This window comes from Sus scrofa, chromosome 13 (assembly GCF_054392235.1).
Source record: "Sus scrofa isolate SSC_HxYL_T2T_F1_AM1 chromosome 13, Sscrofa_HxYL_maternal_Yorkshire_Landrace_v2.0, whole genome shotgun sequence".
NCBI lineage: Eukaryota > Metazoa > Chordata > Mammalia > Artiodactyla > Suidae > Sus > Sus scrofa.
In genome coordinates this window covers 138,146,026-138,165,302 of record NC_139395.1, presented here as the reverse complement: position 1 = coordinate 138,165,302, position 19,277 = coordinate 138,146,026, and the positions used below count along the sequence as shown (strand labels likewise).

Below are 19,277 nucleotides of genomic sequence, written 5' to 3'. Positions count from 1 at the left end.
ACAGTTTTATTTAATCCCTAAGCCTAAGAATAAGAGTAATTTATTCTGCACAGAGACAGCTATAATCCCCCATCACTGCCAACAGACTGACCTATGTGGGGGCTCTTTTTAGCCTGCAGTGCTAGAGAATGGAGGACTATAAACTTGTTTGCAAGAAGAAAGCAAGCAAATTGGAAAAGTGAGAGCCTGATTTGATTTTGACAGAGAAAGGGAAACATCTGCCCACTCACCTCCAAAAGCCTTTTCATTGTTTTTTTTCCACTCTTTCCATGAAAGTATGAAATTATAGAAGCCTTTTTTCTTTTTTGGCTGTATCCACAGTGTATGGAAGTTCCCGGGCTAGAGGCTGAATTGGAACTATGGCTGCCAGCCTACACCACAGCCACAGCAATGCCACAGTTCATGGCAACACCGAATCCTTAACCCACTGAGAGAGGGCAGGGATCAAACCCATGTCCTCATGGATACTAGTCGGGTTCATAACCTGCTGAGCCACAATGGGAACTCCATCAGGAGGCATTTTTTAAGTAGAGTTTTATTGAGATATAATTCACATACCATATAATTCACTCATTTAAATTGTACAATTCAATGTGTTTTTTTATTATATTCACAGACACATGCAACTCATCAATTTTAAAACACTTTCATAACCTCAGAAAGAAACTCAGTACCTTTAGCTATTGCACCCCATCTCTCCCATCCCTCAGCCCTAAGCAATGACTAATCTACTCTCTGTCTCTATTTCCCTACTCTGGACATTTCATATGAATAGAACCATATGCTATGTGGTCTTCTGTGAGTGGCATCTTTCACTTATTGTAATGTTTTCAAGATTCATCCTTATTGTAGCATGTGTTTTGTTTGTTTAGTTTGTTAGCTAAGAGGCATTTAGCCAAAAAATCACCTATCTGATCAACATTCTAATTACAAGAGTAAGTATGGTTATTTTCAGGTCTTTTAATAAAAATTAAAAGAAATTTAAATTTCTTGATATATTAATTTTTTTTTTATTTTTGGGTTGTCTTTGGTTAGTAAGAAAGTCCTGGAAATTTGTTTTCTTAAGTAGATGCATTTTGTTTTTTCAAATAAGCTAGCCTGCAGATCTTAGAATTTCATTTCCAAAAGGAATGCTAGAGGCCACTAAATGGCTAAGGAATGAGGAACAATCCTCTCATTCTTTTTTTCAGCTACACCCATGGCATATGAAAATTCCTGGGCCAGGGATCAAATCCGAGGTGCACCTTCGGCCTACCCCACAGCTGTGGCAATGCCAGATCCTTAAACACCTGCGCTGGGCTGGGAATCCAACTGGTGCCTCCACAGAGAGGAGATGGATCATTAATCCACTGGGCCACACTGGGAACTCCTCATCCCCTCATTTTAATATAAGGAAACTCATGACCCATTACCTTGTTAATGACAAAGCCAGAAACAAACCCAGTTCTCTGGTCAAGGAGAAGCACTGTCACCTGTATACTGGCTAATAAAGCTTCCCTTTTCCAAAATCCTTGGTTGGACTAAGGAAATTAAAATGATGGAAGGAAGGAATTTATTAAGCACTTATTTTATATCAAATCCCATACCAAGGGATTTTCTTATTTTATTTAGTCTTCATAACAACCTCATGTGATCAATACTATTAACCTAACTCTTCATCAACATCATCAACAATTACTAATTTTTTTCTTTTGTCTTTTTAGGGCCACACCCGCAGCATATGGAGGTTCCCAAGCTAGGGGCTGAATTGGAGCTGTAACTGCCGGCCTATGCCACAGCCACAGCAACACAGGATCTGAGTGTGTCTGCGACCTACACCACAGCTTATGGCAATGCTGGATCCTTAATCCACTGAGTGAGGCCAGGGATCAAACCCTCACCCTCATGAATACTTGTTGGGTTCGTTACCATTGAACCATGATGGAAACTTCTGTAATATTTTCTTTTTAAAATGTTATTAATTCTGAGGGGAAAAGGGTTAATAACCTGAGGAAATTTTAAACAAAGAACACTGGAAATGGAATGCATGACCCATTGTTTTTTGTACATGGTTTTTCAGGCTTTGTCACCTGCAGATATATTTTTACATAGTTTCAGTCATAATGCTTGTGCCATTTCATACTTCATTCATTTTATAAACATTAAATCATATGCTTTTTTTTTTGGCCATACTCATGGCATGCAGAAGTTCCTGGGCCAGGGATCAAGCCCATCCCACAGTTGTGACCTGAGCCACAGCAGTGACAACACCAGATACTTAATCTACTGCACCACAAGGGAACTCCTACATCATACACACTTTATAGTATTTATACAGATCATTCTGCATGGCTGAATAATATGTTAACAGGTTTATATTCATTTACTCAGGAAATATTTATTGAAGGAAATCCTGAGCCAGGCCTGGTTCTTGACATTGGGAATATAAGAATGGATAAACAAATAGATCAGTTACCTTGGAGCTTCTATGCTAGTGGGGGAAGTTATTTCAGAATAAGGAAAGAAAGCTTCAGGTTTGTGGTAGGAAGAAAGCAAGTAACATTTAAGGGGAAAAGTTCTCTGGGGTGGAATTCAACACAAGAAGGAAGTACAATACTACCTCTAAATTGTGGGGGAAAGCATACGGTTTAAAGCCAGAGCATCATTTAGGTCAAGGAATTCATTTACAGATATGAATGAACTTAGGAACTATATATTAGCCACTAACATTCCCACCCCCCTTTTAACTGAAAAATAGACTCGATTTTAATGGTAACTGACCAAATTGCATCCAAGAATGTCCCTGAACAATCAAACAAAAGAAACATTGGAGTTCCGTAGTGGTGCAATGGGTTAAGGATCTGGTGTTGTCATTGCTATGGCTCGGGTTGCTCTTGTGGTGTGGGTTTGACCCCTGGCCCAGGAACTTCTGCATGCCACAGGGCATGACCAAAAATAAGGCAAATAAAAAACAAAATAAAATGCCTTCTTGAGTTTAGAAATACCAGCCAGCACATGAGGACTATGTTTGAGGGGTTTTAAACAGTGAAATCACCAAGAAAAGGTACAAGAAGCAAAAATACGATGGTGAAATAGGCTGTGGAAAGGACATTTGTTATGAGAAGGAAGGCAGAGTGTTGCTGTGTCTGACCTCAGCTGAGAGTAGCTTTGGGGCAACTCAGATATTTTGTCAACTCTGCATGTGCCTATGAATGATTGCAAAGACCCCTCAAATATTGATATTGGTGTGTTACTAATACATTCTTTTTAAGTTCTTCAGTAGAGTTTATTATTGTGCTTTATCTCTCACAGACATGCTGTCTTTTTCTTTTATATGCATTCAATATTATGTATTTTTTTAAAATTTACTAAAAATAAGAAAGAAACAGTTTCTGCCCTCAAGGGCTCTCAGTCTGCTGCTGAGGTCTGAGTGGCAATCACACTCCTCTTCCCTCTGGGTTTCAACCAATTGAGAAGTTGACCCAAAGCTAAAAGAATCAGCTTTGTGGTTGGCATAGTTGGATTTGAGAAAAGTGGAGGCCAAATTGTTTTCTCCTCCTGATGGAAACCAGAGGTCTCCTGCTGACCTCTCCCAAGTGGCACGATTTACCTGCCACTGGGAGGAGATAGGAGAGAAACCAATGAAGGGAAAGGCAGAGAGGGGGCCCTCATTCCTGCAGAGTGGATGTCCCCTGGATGAGGCACCCCTAAACTACCAGGACACGAAACAGGAGATAACAGATGCTTGAGGTTGGGGGTTACAAATAAATTGTAACAAGTAGGTGAATTCACAAATATGAAATCTACAAATAATGAGGGTTGACTGTATTTTGACAATGGGGACACAAAGCGTGTGTGTGTTATAAAGAAGGGGTCAAGAAGGGTATGAGAGGTGATACAAGTGCTATAACTTTCTCATCTTTCTTGGTAGGGAATGAGGAGTCAGAACAGATACAGTAAATAGAACAGAAAGTCTCTGTGATCAATGCACGAGTACATAGGGGCTTAAATATTTATTTTTAAATTAAAAAAGGAATCACTAGATGAACTAAAAAACATAAAAATCAGGAGGGTGGCGTTCCCTGATGGCTCAGCAGGTTAAGAATCTAGCACTGTTGGGTGGGTTAGATCTCTGGGCAGGGAACTTCACATGCCACAGGCATGGCCGAAAAAATTAGGAGGTAGACACTGGGTCAGAGGGGAGAGTGTGTGTTAAGGCCCTCATCGTTTATCAGAGTCAGTAAGTGCTGTCTTGAGTTAGTAAAGCAAGGACTGGAGCAGAAAAAGGAAAGACAACCAGTCTGACAAAGGTCAGCAGCAGGACACATGACAGAAGTAAAAATTATGCTCCATGACAGTCTGGACTACAGTTTTCAGATGCCCCAAACTCCTTTTGTCAGGAGTTCACATTGGAGGATATTTAAATCAGAAAAAATATACCTAAATCTGGAGCAATTTTTACATGTACTCTACTTCTGACCTACAGTTTACACATGGATAACCCATGAAATAGAGAATGAAATATTTCATATAAAATTTTAAAGGGCAACTTCAGAAAAAAGGAAGCAGGCTACAAACTTCCCAGGATGAGAAAGAATGTATAAATGGGGGGAAAAGATAAAGGAAAGAAAAGAAGAGACAGGGTAATCCACATAGCAAAAGCAATGGCCTTTCCCAGAACACAATGCCATTATAAAAATTTTAAACAAAGACATTTAAAAATACTAGAAGTCACAGTGGTTCTATCAAGTGAAAATAAAAATCTGTTTATTCTGTCCGTCTTGCTTTTCAGTAACTGTCAATTGAAGGGCTTTTAGTAAGGACTGAGCAAGTCAAAAAGATTGCTTAAACTAGCCCATAGACATTAAAATGGGCAGTTTCTGTGGAAAAACATCTCTGACTCCAAACTTCAGGAGTCCTTCCAAGGATTCAGATATGTGGTTGATGGCACATTGACCTAATAGTGTTCATGTGGCTCATAATGAACAAATAGAGTTACTAAACCTTCTTCTTTGGAAAGGGATCTCTATCTTCCCCAGGATGACCTCATTCATCAATCTCCACCACCCAACTCTGGGGGCAAGTAGGTGACAAGTGAAAGATGATATAATTTCCCCAGGCTGCCTGGTGAGTCAGTCACACAACCAGGAACAAAACCCAGCTCTACTGATGGTTAAGACCCAGAGGCTCAGCCCTACCCCATGACTCCTCCTGTTTAATAAAATGACTAATCAAACACTCCACAAGCACCAGATAAGTTTTAGACTGTGTTTTCCTGGAGCAAGCAATCTACAGGAAGAGAAAAATGAAAGGGGTCAAAGGGGTCAACAGATAGAGAAAATGTTTACATGGATGAGTAAGTCCTGGGCATCTAAGGCACAGCATGGTGACTCTATAATTAATGACACTGTGTTGTATATTTGAAATTTGCTAAGAGAGTAGATCTTAAATGTTCTCATCTCAGACACATAGACACAACACATAAAGTAACTGTGAGGTGATGAATATGTTAGCTAACCTTACTGTGGTAATCATTTCTTAACATATACTTTTGGGGGGGGGGGCTCTTCTTAGGGTTGCACCTGCGGCATAGGGAAGTTCGCAGGCTAGGGGTTGAATGGGAGCTACTACAGCAGCCGGCCTACACCACAGCCAGAGCAACGCCCAGGTCCAAGCCCCATGTGCAACCCACACCACAGCTCATGGCAATGCTGGATCCTTAACCCACTGAGTGGGGCCAGGGATTGAACCCGCATCCTCATGGATACTAGTTGGATACCAGTCAGATTCATACCCATTGAGCCACAGACAGGAACTCCATATGAGTACTAGTTGGGTTCGTTATTGCTGAGCCACGACAGGAACTCCAATATATACATATATTAAGTCATTGCATTGTAGACCTTAAACTCACACAATGTTATTTGTCAATTATATCTCAGTAAAGCTAAGGAAAATAAGCAAAAAGAGAAAGACAGGATTTACATTGTAAGCATTATGTAATAGAGTAAAAGAAGTAATGTTAAGTAATTACGGCTCAATGTTTTTTTTGTAGACAGTGTAGAGTAAAAGGAGGAATGTAAGTTTAGGGCTCAATTTTTTTTTTCTTTTTTGCCCCACCCACACCCCCCCACTTGCCCCAGCATATGGGGTTCCCAGGGCAGGGATCAGACTGAGCTGCAGTTGCAACTTACCCCACAGGTGTGGCAACGCTGGATCCTTTAACCCATTGTGCTGGCCAGGGATTGAACCTGTGTCTTGGTGCTGCTACTGCCAATTCCATTTCACCACAGTAGTAACTCCTAGGGCTCAATTTTTAACCATGTCGTTTCTAGGGTGAGGGATTTCGAAGCCTCCTCAATTTTTTTTTTTTTTTTTTTTTTTGGTCTTTTTGCCATTTCTTGGGCCACTCCTGGGGCATACGGAGGTTCCCAGGCTAGGGGTCTAATTGGAGCTGTAGCCGCTGGCCTATGCCACAGCCACAGCAACACGGGATCTGAGCCGCCTCTGCAACCTACACCACAGCTCACGGCAATGCTGGATCCTTAACCCGCTGAGCGAGGCCAGGGATCGAGCCTGCAACCTCACGGTTCCTAGTCGGATTCGTTAACCACTGAGCCATGATGGGAACTCCAAAGCCTCCTTAATTTTTAACCTTCTATTTGAGCTTTTGCTCATTCTGTTTTGGAAGTTCACTCATTCCTGAGTGCTAGACACTTTGTAAGAAATTTCAAATGGAAACATACATGCATGGGCCCATGTGATTAAGGAAAGGCAAAGACCCCAGGGGCTACTGTGAGGCTGAGAATAGGGGAGCTGCAATTCTCGGGTGTGCACTGCAGATTCATGGAGAATAGGGGCCCAGGGCAAACGGTTCCTAAATTCTTATCGTAAGAAGTTAGAACAAATGTTTCCTAAGGCACTCTTGTCTTCTTTTTGGCCAGCTGCAAGTCAACTGTCTTCCCTTCTGTTTCCTCTCTGGAAGAATGGTCATAGGGTCCTCCCCCCTCTGCTGAATATCCTAAAGGGCCATCTCCAGCTTGGAGCCCTGGGTTGTCTGTTGCTCCTGTTCACCTCCTTCTTGGCTGTTCTTTCTCAATCTTGTAGGATGTGGGAGAGTGGGTCACAACACAGTTTTAAACAATTACTATAATTTTTAAAACCAGTCTTCTCAATCATCATATTTGTTGTGTCTGGATACCAGGGTTGACCAGAGTTTCTCTTATTTGATCATGGTTCTCAATCAAGGCCTTATAAGGTGTTGCAAAAGTAACACTGTCTCAAGACCTAAGGACTCCAAAGCCCTCCTTCCTTCCCACTGCCTCTTTCATCTTGTAATTGAACCCCCGTTATTTCCAACTCCCTGATCCCTTTAGAGCATAGTCTCAAGCATGCCTATCTAGTTTTGTTTTCTGATGTCAGAACTCATGAGCTCCCTCTTGCTTTGTAAATCACTGATATGGTCCTGTCTCCTTCCTTTTATGTAAGGTTTTTTATGTGGAAATATTTTTTAACTTGCAGAAAAGCTACAAGAATAAACACACACACACACACACACACACACACAAACACCAATGACCCTTTATACAGATTTACTTACTGCTACACTTTTTTTTTTTTTTTTTTTTTTTTTGGTCTTTTTAGGGCTGCACCCATGGAATATGGAGGTTTCCAGTCTAGGGGTTGAATTGGAGCTGTAACTGCCGGCCTACGCCACAGCCACAGCAAATCAGGATCTGAGCCGCGTCTGTGACCTATCCCACAGGTCATGATAATGCTGGATCCTTAACCCACTGAGCGAGGCCAGGGATTGAACCTGCGTCCTCATGGATACTAGTCAGATTTGTTTCCACTGAGCCACGAAGGGAACTCCAGCTACACATTTTGTACACGTGCTTTATCGTTTACTATCTATCCATCCCCCCCTTTTTTTCCTGAACCATTTGAGAATAAATTGGCCATTTACTTATAAATACTTCAGTTGTAATTCCTAAGAATTAAGATTTTCACCCTTATATAACCACAATAGTTATCAACTTCAATTAATTTATCTAACTTAGTATCCATATCCCAATTTTGTCAACTGACCCAATAATTTATTTTATAGCATTTTTCTTCCATTATAGTATCCAGTCTAAGACCAGAGGTTGCATGTATTTACCCTGCCTCTTTAGTTTCCTCTAATTTAGAACATTTCCACAGCCTTTCTTTTCATTTATGACATTGACTTTTTTAAAGAATATAGGTCCTTTTTTGGAATTCCCTTGGGATGCACCAGATTAAGAATCCAATGTTGTCACTGCAGCAGCTCAGGTTGCTACTGTGGCACAGTTTTGAACTCTGGCTGTAGATGGGTGTGGCAAAAAAAAAAAAGAATATAGGTCCTTTTAAAAAATATATATACATATTCCTCCTTTTATGTTTGTCCGATTCTCCCTCAAGGTTAGGGTCTGGCTATCCATCCCCTACTGGAATACTGCACAGGCAATGCTGTGCATTCTCAGTGCATTACAGCTGATACCCATCTGCTCCTCATTGATGATGTTAAGTCTGATAACATAGCCAAGGTGTAGTTCACCTTATGGTTGCTTTTTCTTCCCTAATCTCTAATAAGCAATCTGTACAAGACACTTTATTTATTCATTTTTATTTTTTGTAAGGGCCAACACCCATGGCATAAAGAGGTTCCTGGACTAGAGGTTGAACTGGAGCTACAGCTGCTGGCCTAGGCCACAGCCACAGCAACACTAGATCCAAGTCACGTTTGTGACCTATACTGCAACACGTGGCAACACCGGATCCTTTAACCTACTGAGAGAGGCCAGGGATCAAACCTGCATCCTCATAGATACTAGTCGGATTCTTAACCCACTGAGCCATAATGGGAACTCCTGTGCAAGACATTTTAAATCCATTCAAATATTATGCTCCTCCTCAAAATCCACATCCCACCTCAACCTTAGTTTAGCATCCACTGCTGATTCTTGCGTAACAGTCTTATTATGATCATTGTCAAATGATGAATTCAACTCCAGCATACATTCCACATTTATCAGTGTGCATTCAGCATTACATTGTAAGAATTCTTCTTCCTTCTCCATTTATGTATTGTTTGTTTGTTTATGCATTTGTTATAGACTCATGGATTACTAATGTTTTTCAAAGGCCTATCATTCATTACTGTCCTTAATTATTTTGTCCTCAAATTATCCCAGATCTGGCCACTGGAAGTCCCTTCAAGCTGCTTATTGTGTCCCTATGATGTGTTCTGAAACACTCTCTTATTTTCTGCCATAACTAGATACCCCAGGCTCATCTAATCTGTTTTCACATTCCTAGCCTTTCTTCAAAGGCCATTTGTAGAGCCTACTCAGCAGCACAAAGGCTTAAAGGTGGTGCTTGAGCAAAGAAGGAGAGGGTCCGAGAAAGGCCACCATGGTTATGAGTTCCAGATGCTTTTGAAAGGCATAGGGCAAGGCACATCATGTTCTCTACTGCCATCCTAGGGGGCACTGCCGATTCAGTTATTGAACCCTCTACCATGTGCTGGGCACTGTGAGGGATACACAAGATTTTAAGACACCATTGCAAGGAGATTGTGGTCTAGCGGGATAGACACACATGTACAGAAATACCCATAATCCATCCCTGAAAACGTTTTCATTATGCTGCCAATGAGGCACATTGAAGGGTTTGGGGAGTTCTGGCTTGAAGGACAGACGGCACTTATGGCTGGGAGAGTCAGAGGAGGCTTCGTTGAGGTGAATTTCATTAGACCTTAAAAGAGGGTAGGATTTGGAGAAATGGTTTTATTGGTAAAAAAAGAAGTCACTGCTTATGAACTCTGAGTCAGGGGTGACTTTGTCTCTTCATTCAACTAGATCTTGCCTCTTGCTAAGTGCTCTTGCACAAAGAACTCCAATGCATGTAGGAAAGCACAATTGCTTGATGCCCAACTAAGGACAGAACAGTCACTATGCCATTTAATTTTGATTTTCAGACACAGATGAAACATGTCCTTCATTCACCAAACTGAGTTTTCACAGTGCAGTGGTTGGTACAGGACTCAGTGTGAAGCTGATGCTCTACACAAGGAGAAACCCAACCTGTGCACAAGCCATCAATTCCACAGCTTTGGGGAACTTGAACATGACCCAGAAAACCACCTTCATTGTCCATGGATTCAGGCCAACAGGTTCTCCTCCAATTTGGATGGAGGACTTAGTGGCTGGTTTGCTCTCCGTAGAAGACATGAATGTGGTCGTTGTTGACTGGAATCGAGGAGCTACAACTGTAATGTACAACCATGCCTCCAGTAAGACCAGAAAAGTAGCAGTAGTCTTGAAGGAATTTATCGACCAAATGCTGGTAAGGGAGAAATTTTTTAGGTGATTCAGGGCTAAAGTGAAACTGGCTCATTATCTGGATTTTTTTTTTTTTTTTTTTCTTTTTAGGCCTGCACCTGCAACATGTAGAAGTTCCCAGGCTAGGGGAGGAATTGGAGCTGCAGCTGCCAGCCCATGCCACAGCCACAGCAACACCAGATCTGAGCTGCATCTGCGACCTGCACCGCAGCTTGCAGCAATGCCAGATCCTTAACCCACTGAGTGAGGCCAGGGATCAAATCCACATCGTCAGGGACACAATGTTGGGTCTTAAACTGCTAACCCATAACAGGGACTCCATTATCTGGATATTTAATGCCAAGAGATATCTACAGTGACAGGAGGACTATTTTGCAAAGTTTTGCAAATCAGAATAAGCCCCAGGGAAGGTGAAGGCAAGGCCCATAGGTATGGTTGTCCAGATTGTGCACTGCACAGGGCACCCATCTGAGAGAGCACTATTGTCATTGTACACACTGTGGATTCACATATCTATTATTAACAATTCCCTAGCGAATGACAGCAAAGTGTTCTGAGGAAGGGACCTCTTTTTCTAACGCACATAAAAGTATCAAATGGGTAGGAGAGGTTCTGTCTTGGGGTTTCTTGGCTTCGATGCCTAAAGTTTTATCAACTTCTATAGCTCTTCCTTTTTTTAGAAATGCCAAAAATTTAGTGACCAGATTATCTAAAACTAAAACTGAAAACATGGTCTGATGAATGATTTATTTGTATGATTTATGTTTTCAGAAGACTTATAAAGATTAAATAAATCTTAAATATAGTGATCTATCCACGAATTGTCCTTTTCATGAAAAAAAGAAGTGACTTGACATCAGGACTATTTCAGAGAGTCACACATGGTAGCCACAGTGGCCAGGAGTGACATAAATTTTACATGAGTTCCCAGCCTAAGCCCTAGCTCTTGGAAAAGTAAATATTAAAATGACTCATGGGAGTCCCCATCATGGCTCAATGGAAACGGATCTGACTAGTACCCATGAGGATGTAGGTTCGATCCCTGGCCTCACTTAGTGGGTTAAGGATGTTGCTGTGAGCTGTGGTGCAGGTGGCAGATGGGGCTTGGATCTGGTATTGCTGTGACTGGGGCATAGGTTACAGCTCCAATTTGACCCCTGGCCTGGGAACCTCCATATGCCACAGGTGCGGCAGTACAAAAAAAAAAAAAGGCAAAATGACTCATGACTGGCTGTCCCAGCAGACCATGGTCAGTGTGCCCTACCCCTTTCTTTCCTTCTTTCCTGCTCTCTCCATGGTGATTTCATTAACTGAGCCAACATGAAGATAAAGGAGTTCCTCAAAATATTTTGTTGCTCTTCTCAGTTGGGAAAGTTTTGAAGATATCTCAGCTTGGTTTCCAGGAGAAGCATGAATAGAAACATCATGGCATAAAGTTTAAGGCACAGGCTTGGAGTTGGACAGACTGGTTTGAATTCTGCCTGCCCCCCTCCCCAACTGCCTGACCTTGGGCAGATGACCTCAACCCTGGGCTCAGTTTCCTCATCTGTATAATCAAAAAAATAGCATTTAGGAGGTCCCATTGTGGCAACGTGGGTTAAGAACCCAACTGCAGTGGCTCGTTTTGGTGTGGAGTCATGGGTTCCATCCACTGCCCTGTGCAGTAGGTTAAAGGATCCACCATTGCTACAGCTGCAGTGTAGGTCGCAGCTGTGGCTCAGATTCAGTCTTTGGCCTGGGAACTTCCATATGTCATGGGTATGGACATTAAAGAAAAAAAAAAAAGAACAGCATTTAGTTTGTGGGGGTGTTGTGACATTTCAAAGAGATAATGGATATAAGGTGCTTAGAAATGTTCCCCCAAAGTTAACAGGAAATTTTTCCAGATGTTGTCAACTCTTTGGCCCCTCACAATTTATAACAATGGATCTCTTGAAATTCCAGGCAGGAGGAGCTTCTCTTGATGACATTTACATGATTGGAGTAAGTCTAGGGGCCCACATAGCTGGGTTTGTTGGAAAGATGTATGATGGCCAGCTGGGAAGAATTACAGGTAAGGCTTCCTGTGAATGGGTACCGGGTAACTGTCCTGGGCAGGGTGTTTCCTGTGGAAGCTTGATGCAGACAATCCAAGGCTTTGGGTTCAAAGCCAGCTCTTACAATTACCTCACCTCTCTGAGAAAATGTCCTCTTGCGCAAAAGCAAGACCACAGTAACACTGACCTTAGCAATATTAAATTTATTATTTACTAAAATACGCACAAAGCACTTTGTAAATTGTATATGTCACACAAAAGGCTGGTGGTGACTTGACTTCTTTTATGGCTAGAAACACAGCTATGTCCCTTGGGGATCTAACCTGTGTTCCCCAAGCAGAGAGCCTTCTTCCTTTCATTTAATCTGGTACAGTTTGAGCGATATATCTAACATGTCCCCAGGCATAGCTGGAGCCTCCTGATAGGAAAATGAAATGAGAATTTTGATGCCCGAGGCTTAGACTCTGAATATCAGCTTTCAGGCCAAAGCTGGATTAAAACCCTCAGAAACCCTGCAGGTGAAACTCCAAACAAAGGTTCCCTTGCTGGGTCACTGGCCTAGGGCTCTGTAAGTTTCCACTGCTACAGATGAAGGGCTGAGGGAGGCTTCCTCTGTCAGAGACTCAAGGCTTCTGGCATCCATCCATATCTTTCCCAGAATTGACTCTTAACCCTGAGACACCCATTCCGAATCTAGGGAGTCTGGAAGTGCGCAGAGGGAGGAAAGAGGTAAACGATTCAAACCAACTACATTTGGGAGGTAAACTTGCAGGGCCACAAGTCTGAATGTGCTACTTAACTGGACAGGTAACCCTGGGCAAATCTCCCTCTTTCTCTCTCTCTGATACAACCCCCCCACACACCCCCACTGGCTGGTGTTTTTCCTGGTCCTAGTACTTGAGGTCACATTTTTTCCTGGCTGTTTTTCAATAACTTTCACCCCAAAGGCCAAGACTGCCCTCATCTTATTTACCTGCTTTCCTAGGGAAGCAAAGCTCTTTTTCAATTTTCAAAATTATTGCCATAATGTTTTAGAAAGCAACATGTCTTTACCTTTTTTTTTAATGGCTGCACCTATGGCATATGGACATTCTCAGGCAAGAGTGAATCCAAGCCACAACTGTGGCAGCACCAGATCCTGTAACCCACTGCACTGGGCTGGGGATTAAACCCATATCTCCACAGCCATTGCAGTTGGATTCCTCACCCACTGCACCACAGTGGGAATTCTGACATGTCTTTACTCTTTAAAAATTCATTTTCAGAGTTCCCTTGTGGCTCAGTATGTTAAGGATCCAGCGTTGTCACAGTTGTGGCTCAAGTCACTGCTGTGGTGCAGGTTTGATCCCTAGCCTGTGAACTGCCTCAAGCCACAGCCACGGCAAAAGAAAAAAAAAAATCATTTTCCCATATAGATGCAAAGGACAGAAGGCTTGAATTTATTTGTTTTCCTTATCTATTGGGAGCTCCTCTTCTGGCAGCTGGGGCTTTTCCAAAAGGTGTGTTTAGAAGCTGACCAGCTCTCCAAACAAACAAACAAACAAACAAACAAAAAGATTTATAGCATTTGCTGATTTCTGTGGTGTAAATATTCCCACTGTGGCTGATTTCAAGCTACTGACCTGACATCACTGACCACAAAGTTCCTGAAGAGATAATCAAAATCTGCTCTCCAGGGCAGTTGTTGGGGGGCTCCAGCCCACCACCTCCTTAGTCTATCTGCCTCTAGTGTTGCTTCTCAGCCTCCCACGGAACCTGTTTCCACAACTACTTTGAATGGGAATGCAATGTAACCTGGCCTCTGATCATGGAAATTCCCCAAGCCAGCCTCCCTTCTGCCCTGGGCCCACGTGGTCCTACCCTGTGGCCTGGATTCAGCCATGGTCCACAGCTCAATTTTCCATCTCCTCTGACTGCCCCTTGTTCTCCCAATTCCTCATCTTCTCTGAGCCCCAAGGCCAATCTCATCTGCTTCTGAGAGCTATTTCAGGGGTAAAGCCTCTCCCTCCCCCACTCACCAGCCAGTGCCTTGCCTGAGTGGGCTCACTGCATTGTGGAGCAGGAATTTAGCCTGTTACCCAAGGACACAATCCACTCCCAATTCCCAGGAACTGGGTGGTTCTGCTTGTTAATTATCTAGGCCAGAATGGCTACCTCCTTCTCTTCCATTTCCCTTCCTGTCTTCTGCTCTTCCTTCTGCTTTTCCATCTCATGCCCATCTCCTAGTTTTACTTTTCTTTAACTTCTTTGACAGAAGATGGCAGGAGATGAATGGATTTTAAAACATTTCAAGTACCTATATCACTTGATAATACATTAAATTTGATTCTTATAAAAGTCACCTTGGGGTACTGGGCACAGTGCCAACTGGCTGAATTGGAAGTTGGGGCTTGGGGTCCAGGAGTCTGTACTTTTAACCAGAGATGCAGGTGGTCTGAACACCATACTTTAAGAAATGACCATAGAGCTGTGTTGTCCAATATAGTAATCCTGAGCTACATGTGCCATTAAGCACCTGAGATGTGGCTAATGCAAATTCAAATGTGCTGTTAAGTGCCAAACACTTACTGGATTTTGAAAACTAGGTACAAAAAAAAAGATAATAAAAATTTTCAAAAATTTTACATTGAGGAGCTCCCGCTGTGGTGCAATGGGATTGGTGGTGTCTTGGGAGTGCTGGGTTGCAGGTTCTATCCCTGGCTCTGCACAGTGGGTTAAGGATCTGCTGTGGCTGCAGCTGCAATTTAAGTTGCAACTGTGGCTTGGATATGATCCTGGGCCCAGGAACTCCACAGGCCAACAAAACAAAACAAAACAAACAAACAAAATATATATAATGTGTTTAAATGATAATTTTTTTGATATATTGGGTTAAACAAACTGGGATAAATAAAATGTATTATTAAAATAAATTTTCCTTGCTTCTTTTTACTTTTCTTTTTTTTTGTCTTTTTTTTTTTTTTTTTTTTTTTTGTCTTTTTGCCATTTCTTGGGCCACTCCCGTGGCATATGGAGGTTCCCAAGCTAGGGGTCCATTTGGAGCTGTAGCCTCCGGCCTACGTCAGAGCCACAGCAACGTGGGATCCAAGCCACGTCTGCAACCTACACCACAGCTCACGGCAATGCGGGATCCTTAACCCACTGACTGAGGCCAGGGATGGAACCTGCAACCTCATGGCTCCTAGTCGGATTTGTTAACCACTGAGCCAAGACGGGAACTCCTCTTTTTACTTTTCTTAAGTGCCTGCTAGAAAATTTTTACATTAAGTTTTGATTGGCCATCACTGCCTTAGAAAGTTAGTTCATGGTGACCTTGGGGATGAGAATAAGAGGCCCCTGAAACTGCATGCAAAATGTGTGAGCTCTGTCCTGGAGAGAAGTCCAGAGCTTTCATCAAATTCTCAAACTGGTTAATCTTGTAATCAAAGCATGGGATCACAAGCTAGATACTTTTCTGGTGATTGCAGAGCAACAAGAAAGAGCTCCATTTCCTCATTTTTGTTTCTATTCTTTAATAATCTCAATATTCTGGATTCAGATCCAGGAGTCCTTTTGTAAGTCTTCTGAAGTAGCAATCAATTATACCTCTATTTTGCAGATAAGGAAAGGGAGGTTCAGAGAAGTAAAGTAAACTGCCTAAGGTCACACAGCTGGTCAATGCTGGGTTTGGAGCTCCATGTCACATCTGTCTGACTCAAATGGTCATAAAACATGCAGCTTTTTAGGGCAGTTTGTGCTTGCTTTTTTGGTGACAGTAAGCTGATCATTTGCTAAGGCTTATCTCTAAGAAGATCCTATGTCCAAGCTGATTGTGACAGTCCTCATTTGTGATTTCTGGTCCTGGTATCATTATTAATAGCAGCCTCATCACTTTCAAAAGTGCCTCAGTTTGGATTTTATATGGGAAGCCGATTTGTCGCCATGGATCTGGAGGCTGCTATCAACTGGGTCTGTCACTGACCCTTCTCTCAGATTGGAAGTGGTACTGTTTTCTGTGGAGGGGGAGGCTTCCCCAAGCAAGATCTTTCTGAGGTTTTGAGTTTCTCATGCTCTGCTGGGACTAGCCTATGGACGTGGATGCCTGGGTGCCAATCTGCCTCCTCCCACATCAGTTTCAGTTGGGAGTGGACAGAGGAGGAAGAAAAGTAGGGCTGAGGCGGGAGGGAGGGAGATAAGAAAAGGAGGCAGGTAAAGTGATGCCTCAAGGAAGCAAGGCTGAGGAGAAAAGGCAATTGGGAGAGCAGAGGCGAGAAGAAAGGAGAGGAGGAGAAAAGAGGCTAGGACCAGGAATGCTGAGGCAAAGATACTACCTCTTGTATTTTATAGCACCGGGGGATGGGAGATGTCATTTAAAATGAACTTCACAGATAAAAACTTGGAGACATCCTTTGAAATCTTCTTTAATCCAGGGAAGTTTAGCAGGGCCTTTTGGATTTTCTGGCATTTTGTTTTTAGTTGGTGATTACATCACTGCAGGGGCTGCTCTCTTGTTTTGGCAGCTGTTTCACAATGATGTTGAGGAAGGTCCAGCTAACACTGACCAAGAGTAAGAAACCAGTTCAGGCATTGGGGGGATGGGTTAATTCTGCAGCAACTGACACCCACTTTATTTCCCTTTTGATCTCTGGCCTACCAGGGAGTCTCACACACTCTCACTGTGATCGCCAAATCCAGTTCAATGAAATCAAAAGCTCAACAGAGAGAGCAGCTTGCCTTGTGGGACTGTGGCCTTGGTTAGTTAAGACACTTGACGCTTTCCTGAACCTCATTTCATTCATCTGTAAGGTGACAGACGACAATAACTGCCTTGCTTCCCTCATAGAATTTGTGATGTGGACCAGGTGAGCTGGTAAATGTGAAGAAAAATGGAAACTGTACAGGATTTTTATTAATAACAAGAAAGAAATGTTGAGTGAGGTTTCTGGATTACTCAAAATGGGATAGGAGATCTCTTTGTGGCTCAGTGGTTAATGAACCTGACTGAGAACCGTGAGATTGCAGGTTTGATCCCTGGTCTCACTCAGTGGGTTAAGGATCCAGCGTTGCCATGAGCTGTGCTGTAGGTTGGCAGCTGTAGCTCACAATTTGACCCCTAGCCTGGAAACTTCCATATGCTGCGGATGCAGCCCTAAAAGCACACAAAGAAAGAAAGAAAGAATAAAGAAATCTTAAGAGTTCCCTTCATGGCACAGCAGAAACGAATCCAACTAGGAACCATGAGTTGTGGGTTTGATCTCTGGCCTCGCTCAGTGGGTTAAGGACCCGGTGTTGCCATGACCTGTGGTGTAGGTCGCAGACCCAGCTCAGACCTGGCATTGCTGTGGCTCTGACATAGGCTGGCAGCTGTAGCTTCGATTAGACCCCTGGCCTGGGAACTGCCTTATGCTGAGGGTGTGGCCCTAAAAGGACCAGAAAAAGGTGGTGGTGGGGGGTAAAGATAAGTATAGTGTCTGCTTTTTATATGCACCCTTTGATGCTTTTTTCTTGAGGAACCAGTTTCTCCTCATGTCCCTGGTCCCCAAATGCCTATGCATTCCCTGCTGTGGAGCCCTGAACAAGAAGTACCTCTAGACAAAGTCTGGATGCTCTTCTCAGGGGGTACTGCCAGGGTCACCACCGCTACTCTGGGAAAAGGCTATAGGGCTGTGGAAAGAAGCCTGACAAAGCAGGATGGGAATGTGCATGCTTGCCCACCCGAGGGTACAGTGCAGCCTGTGAACCATCTTCATGAGAAGGGATCAAAAGCCCTGCTGCAGGTGACTCATGGCGTGGGGCTGCCAAGCCAACTCTGTTTTCCTTCCAGGTCTGGACCCTGCGGGCCCTTTATTCAACGGGAGGCCTCCAGAGGACAGATTAGATCCTGGTGATGCCCAGTTCATTGACGTCATCCATTCTGACATTGATGGTAACATTCCTATCCTCGTGGGTCAGTGACACCCCCACCCCCACCACCAAGACTCCCGAAGAGTCTCCCCCTGGGGGATCATCACACAAGGGTGGATCAGGTTCTGCCACATTCCCTCTATTCCTATGGAGCAGAACTCCAAATTCACAGAAGTACTGAAGGGAAGCTGGTTTAATGCAGGCACCCAGAAGCTCTTGCTGGAGTGAGGGTGCTTTTCCTATCATCTCCTATTATTTTTATTTTTTTGTCTTTCTATTTATTTATTTTTCTAGGGCTGCTCTGCGGCAAATGGAGGTTCCCAGGCTAGGGGTTGAATCGGAGCTATAGCTGCAGGTCTACACCACAGTCAGGGCAATGCGGGATCCAAGCCCAATCTGCAACCTACACCACATCTCACAGCAATGCTAGGTCCTCAACCCACTGAGCAAGGCCAGGGATTGAATTCCGGACCTTGTGGATACCAGTTGGGTTCCTTCACCACTGAGCCATGACAGGAACTCCTCCTCTTATTTTTTAAAGTGGTCATCTTGGACTTCCCCTCATGGCTCAGTGGAAACAAATCCAACTAGTCTCCATGAAGACACAGGTTTGATCCCTGGCCTCGCTCAGTGGGTTAAGGATCTGGCATTGCCATAAGTTGTGGTGTAGGTTGCAGATGCGGCTTGGATCTTGTGTTTTTTGTGACAGCCGCTACTGCTCTGATTTGACCCCTAGCCTGAGAACCTCCATATGCTGTGGGTGCGGGTTACAAGGTTAAAGAGAACAAGCAATTATTAAATCTATCTATAATCTTCTAAGTTCCCATTTTCTAGGAGCATTTCCAATCTTTTTACTATTTTAGATCCCCAAATTTTAAAAGGTTTCTCCTACTAAGCAAAAGTTCATTTTTTCCTGTTCTTATTCATTAAAGACTAACATGAATATAATCAGAGGCCCAAGAAGCACCCATCAAAAATAAGGTTCTAGCCAAATATAAAAAAGAAACATGTCATT

At 43.1% G+C, this 19,277-nt stretch overlaps 1 protein-coding gene and 1 long non-coding RNA gene across 4 annotated transcripts in view; one reads left to right on the top strand and one right to left on the bottom strand.

Moving 5' to 3' along the window:
- LOC146397644 (uncharacterized) overlaps nucleotides 1-19,277 on the bottom strand; it is a 57,585-nt gene that overhangs the window by 7,057 nt on the left and 31,251 nt on the right. The window lies entirely within an intron of this gene.
- Nucleotides 1-19,277, top strand: part of LIPH (lipase H) — a 47,656-nt gene that overhangs the window by 4,406 nt on the left and 23,973 nt on the right. For 2 of the 3 annotated variants that reach the window (XR_002337781.2, XM_021069987.2), the window contains exons 2-4: nucleotides 9,980-10,347; nucleotides 12,288-12,396; nucleotides 18,183-18,284. Coding sequence is in view for 2 of the 3 variants with exons in the window: in XM_021069987.2 (XP_020925646.1) it covers nucleotides 9,980-10,347; nucleotides 12,288-12,396; nucleotides 18,183-18,284 (579 nt within the window). In the remaining variant the exon portion in view is untranslated. The remainder of the gene's footprint in view (nucleotides 1-9,979; nucleotides 10,348-12,287; nucleotides 12,397-18,182; nucleotides 18,285-19,277) is intronic. The other variant, XM_084990630.1, reaches the window with a different exon arrangement.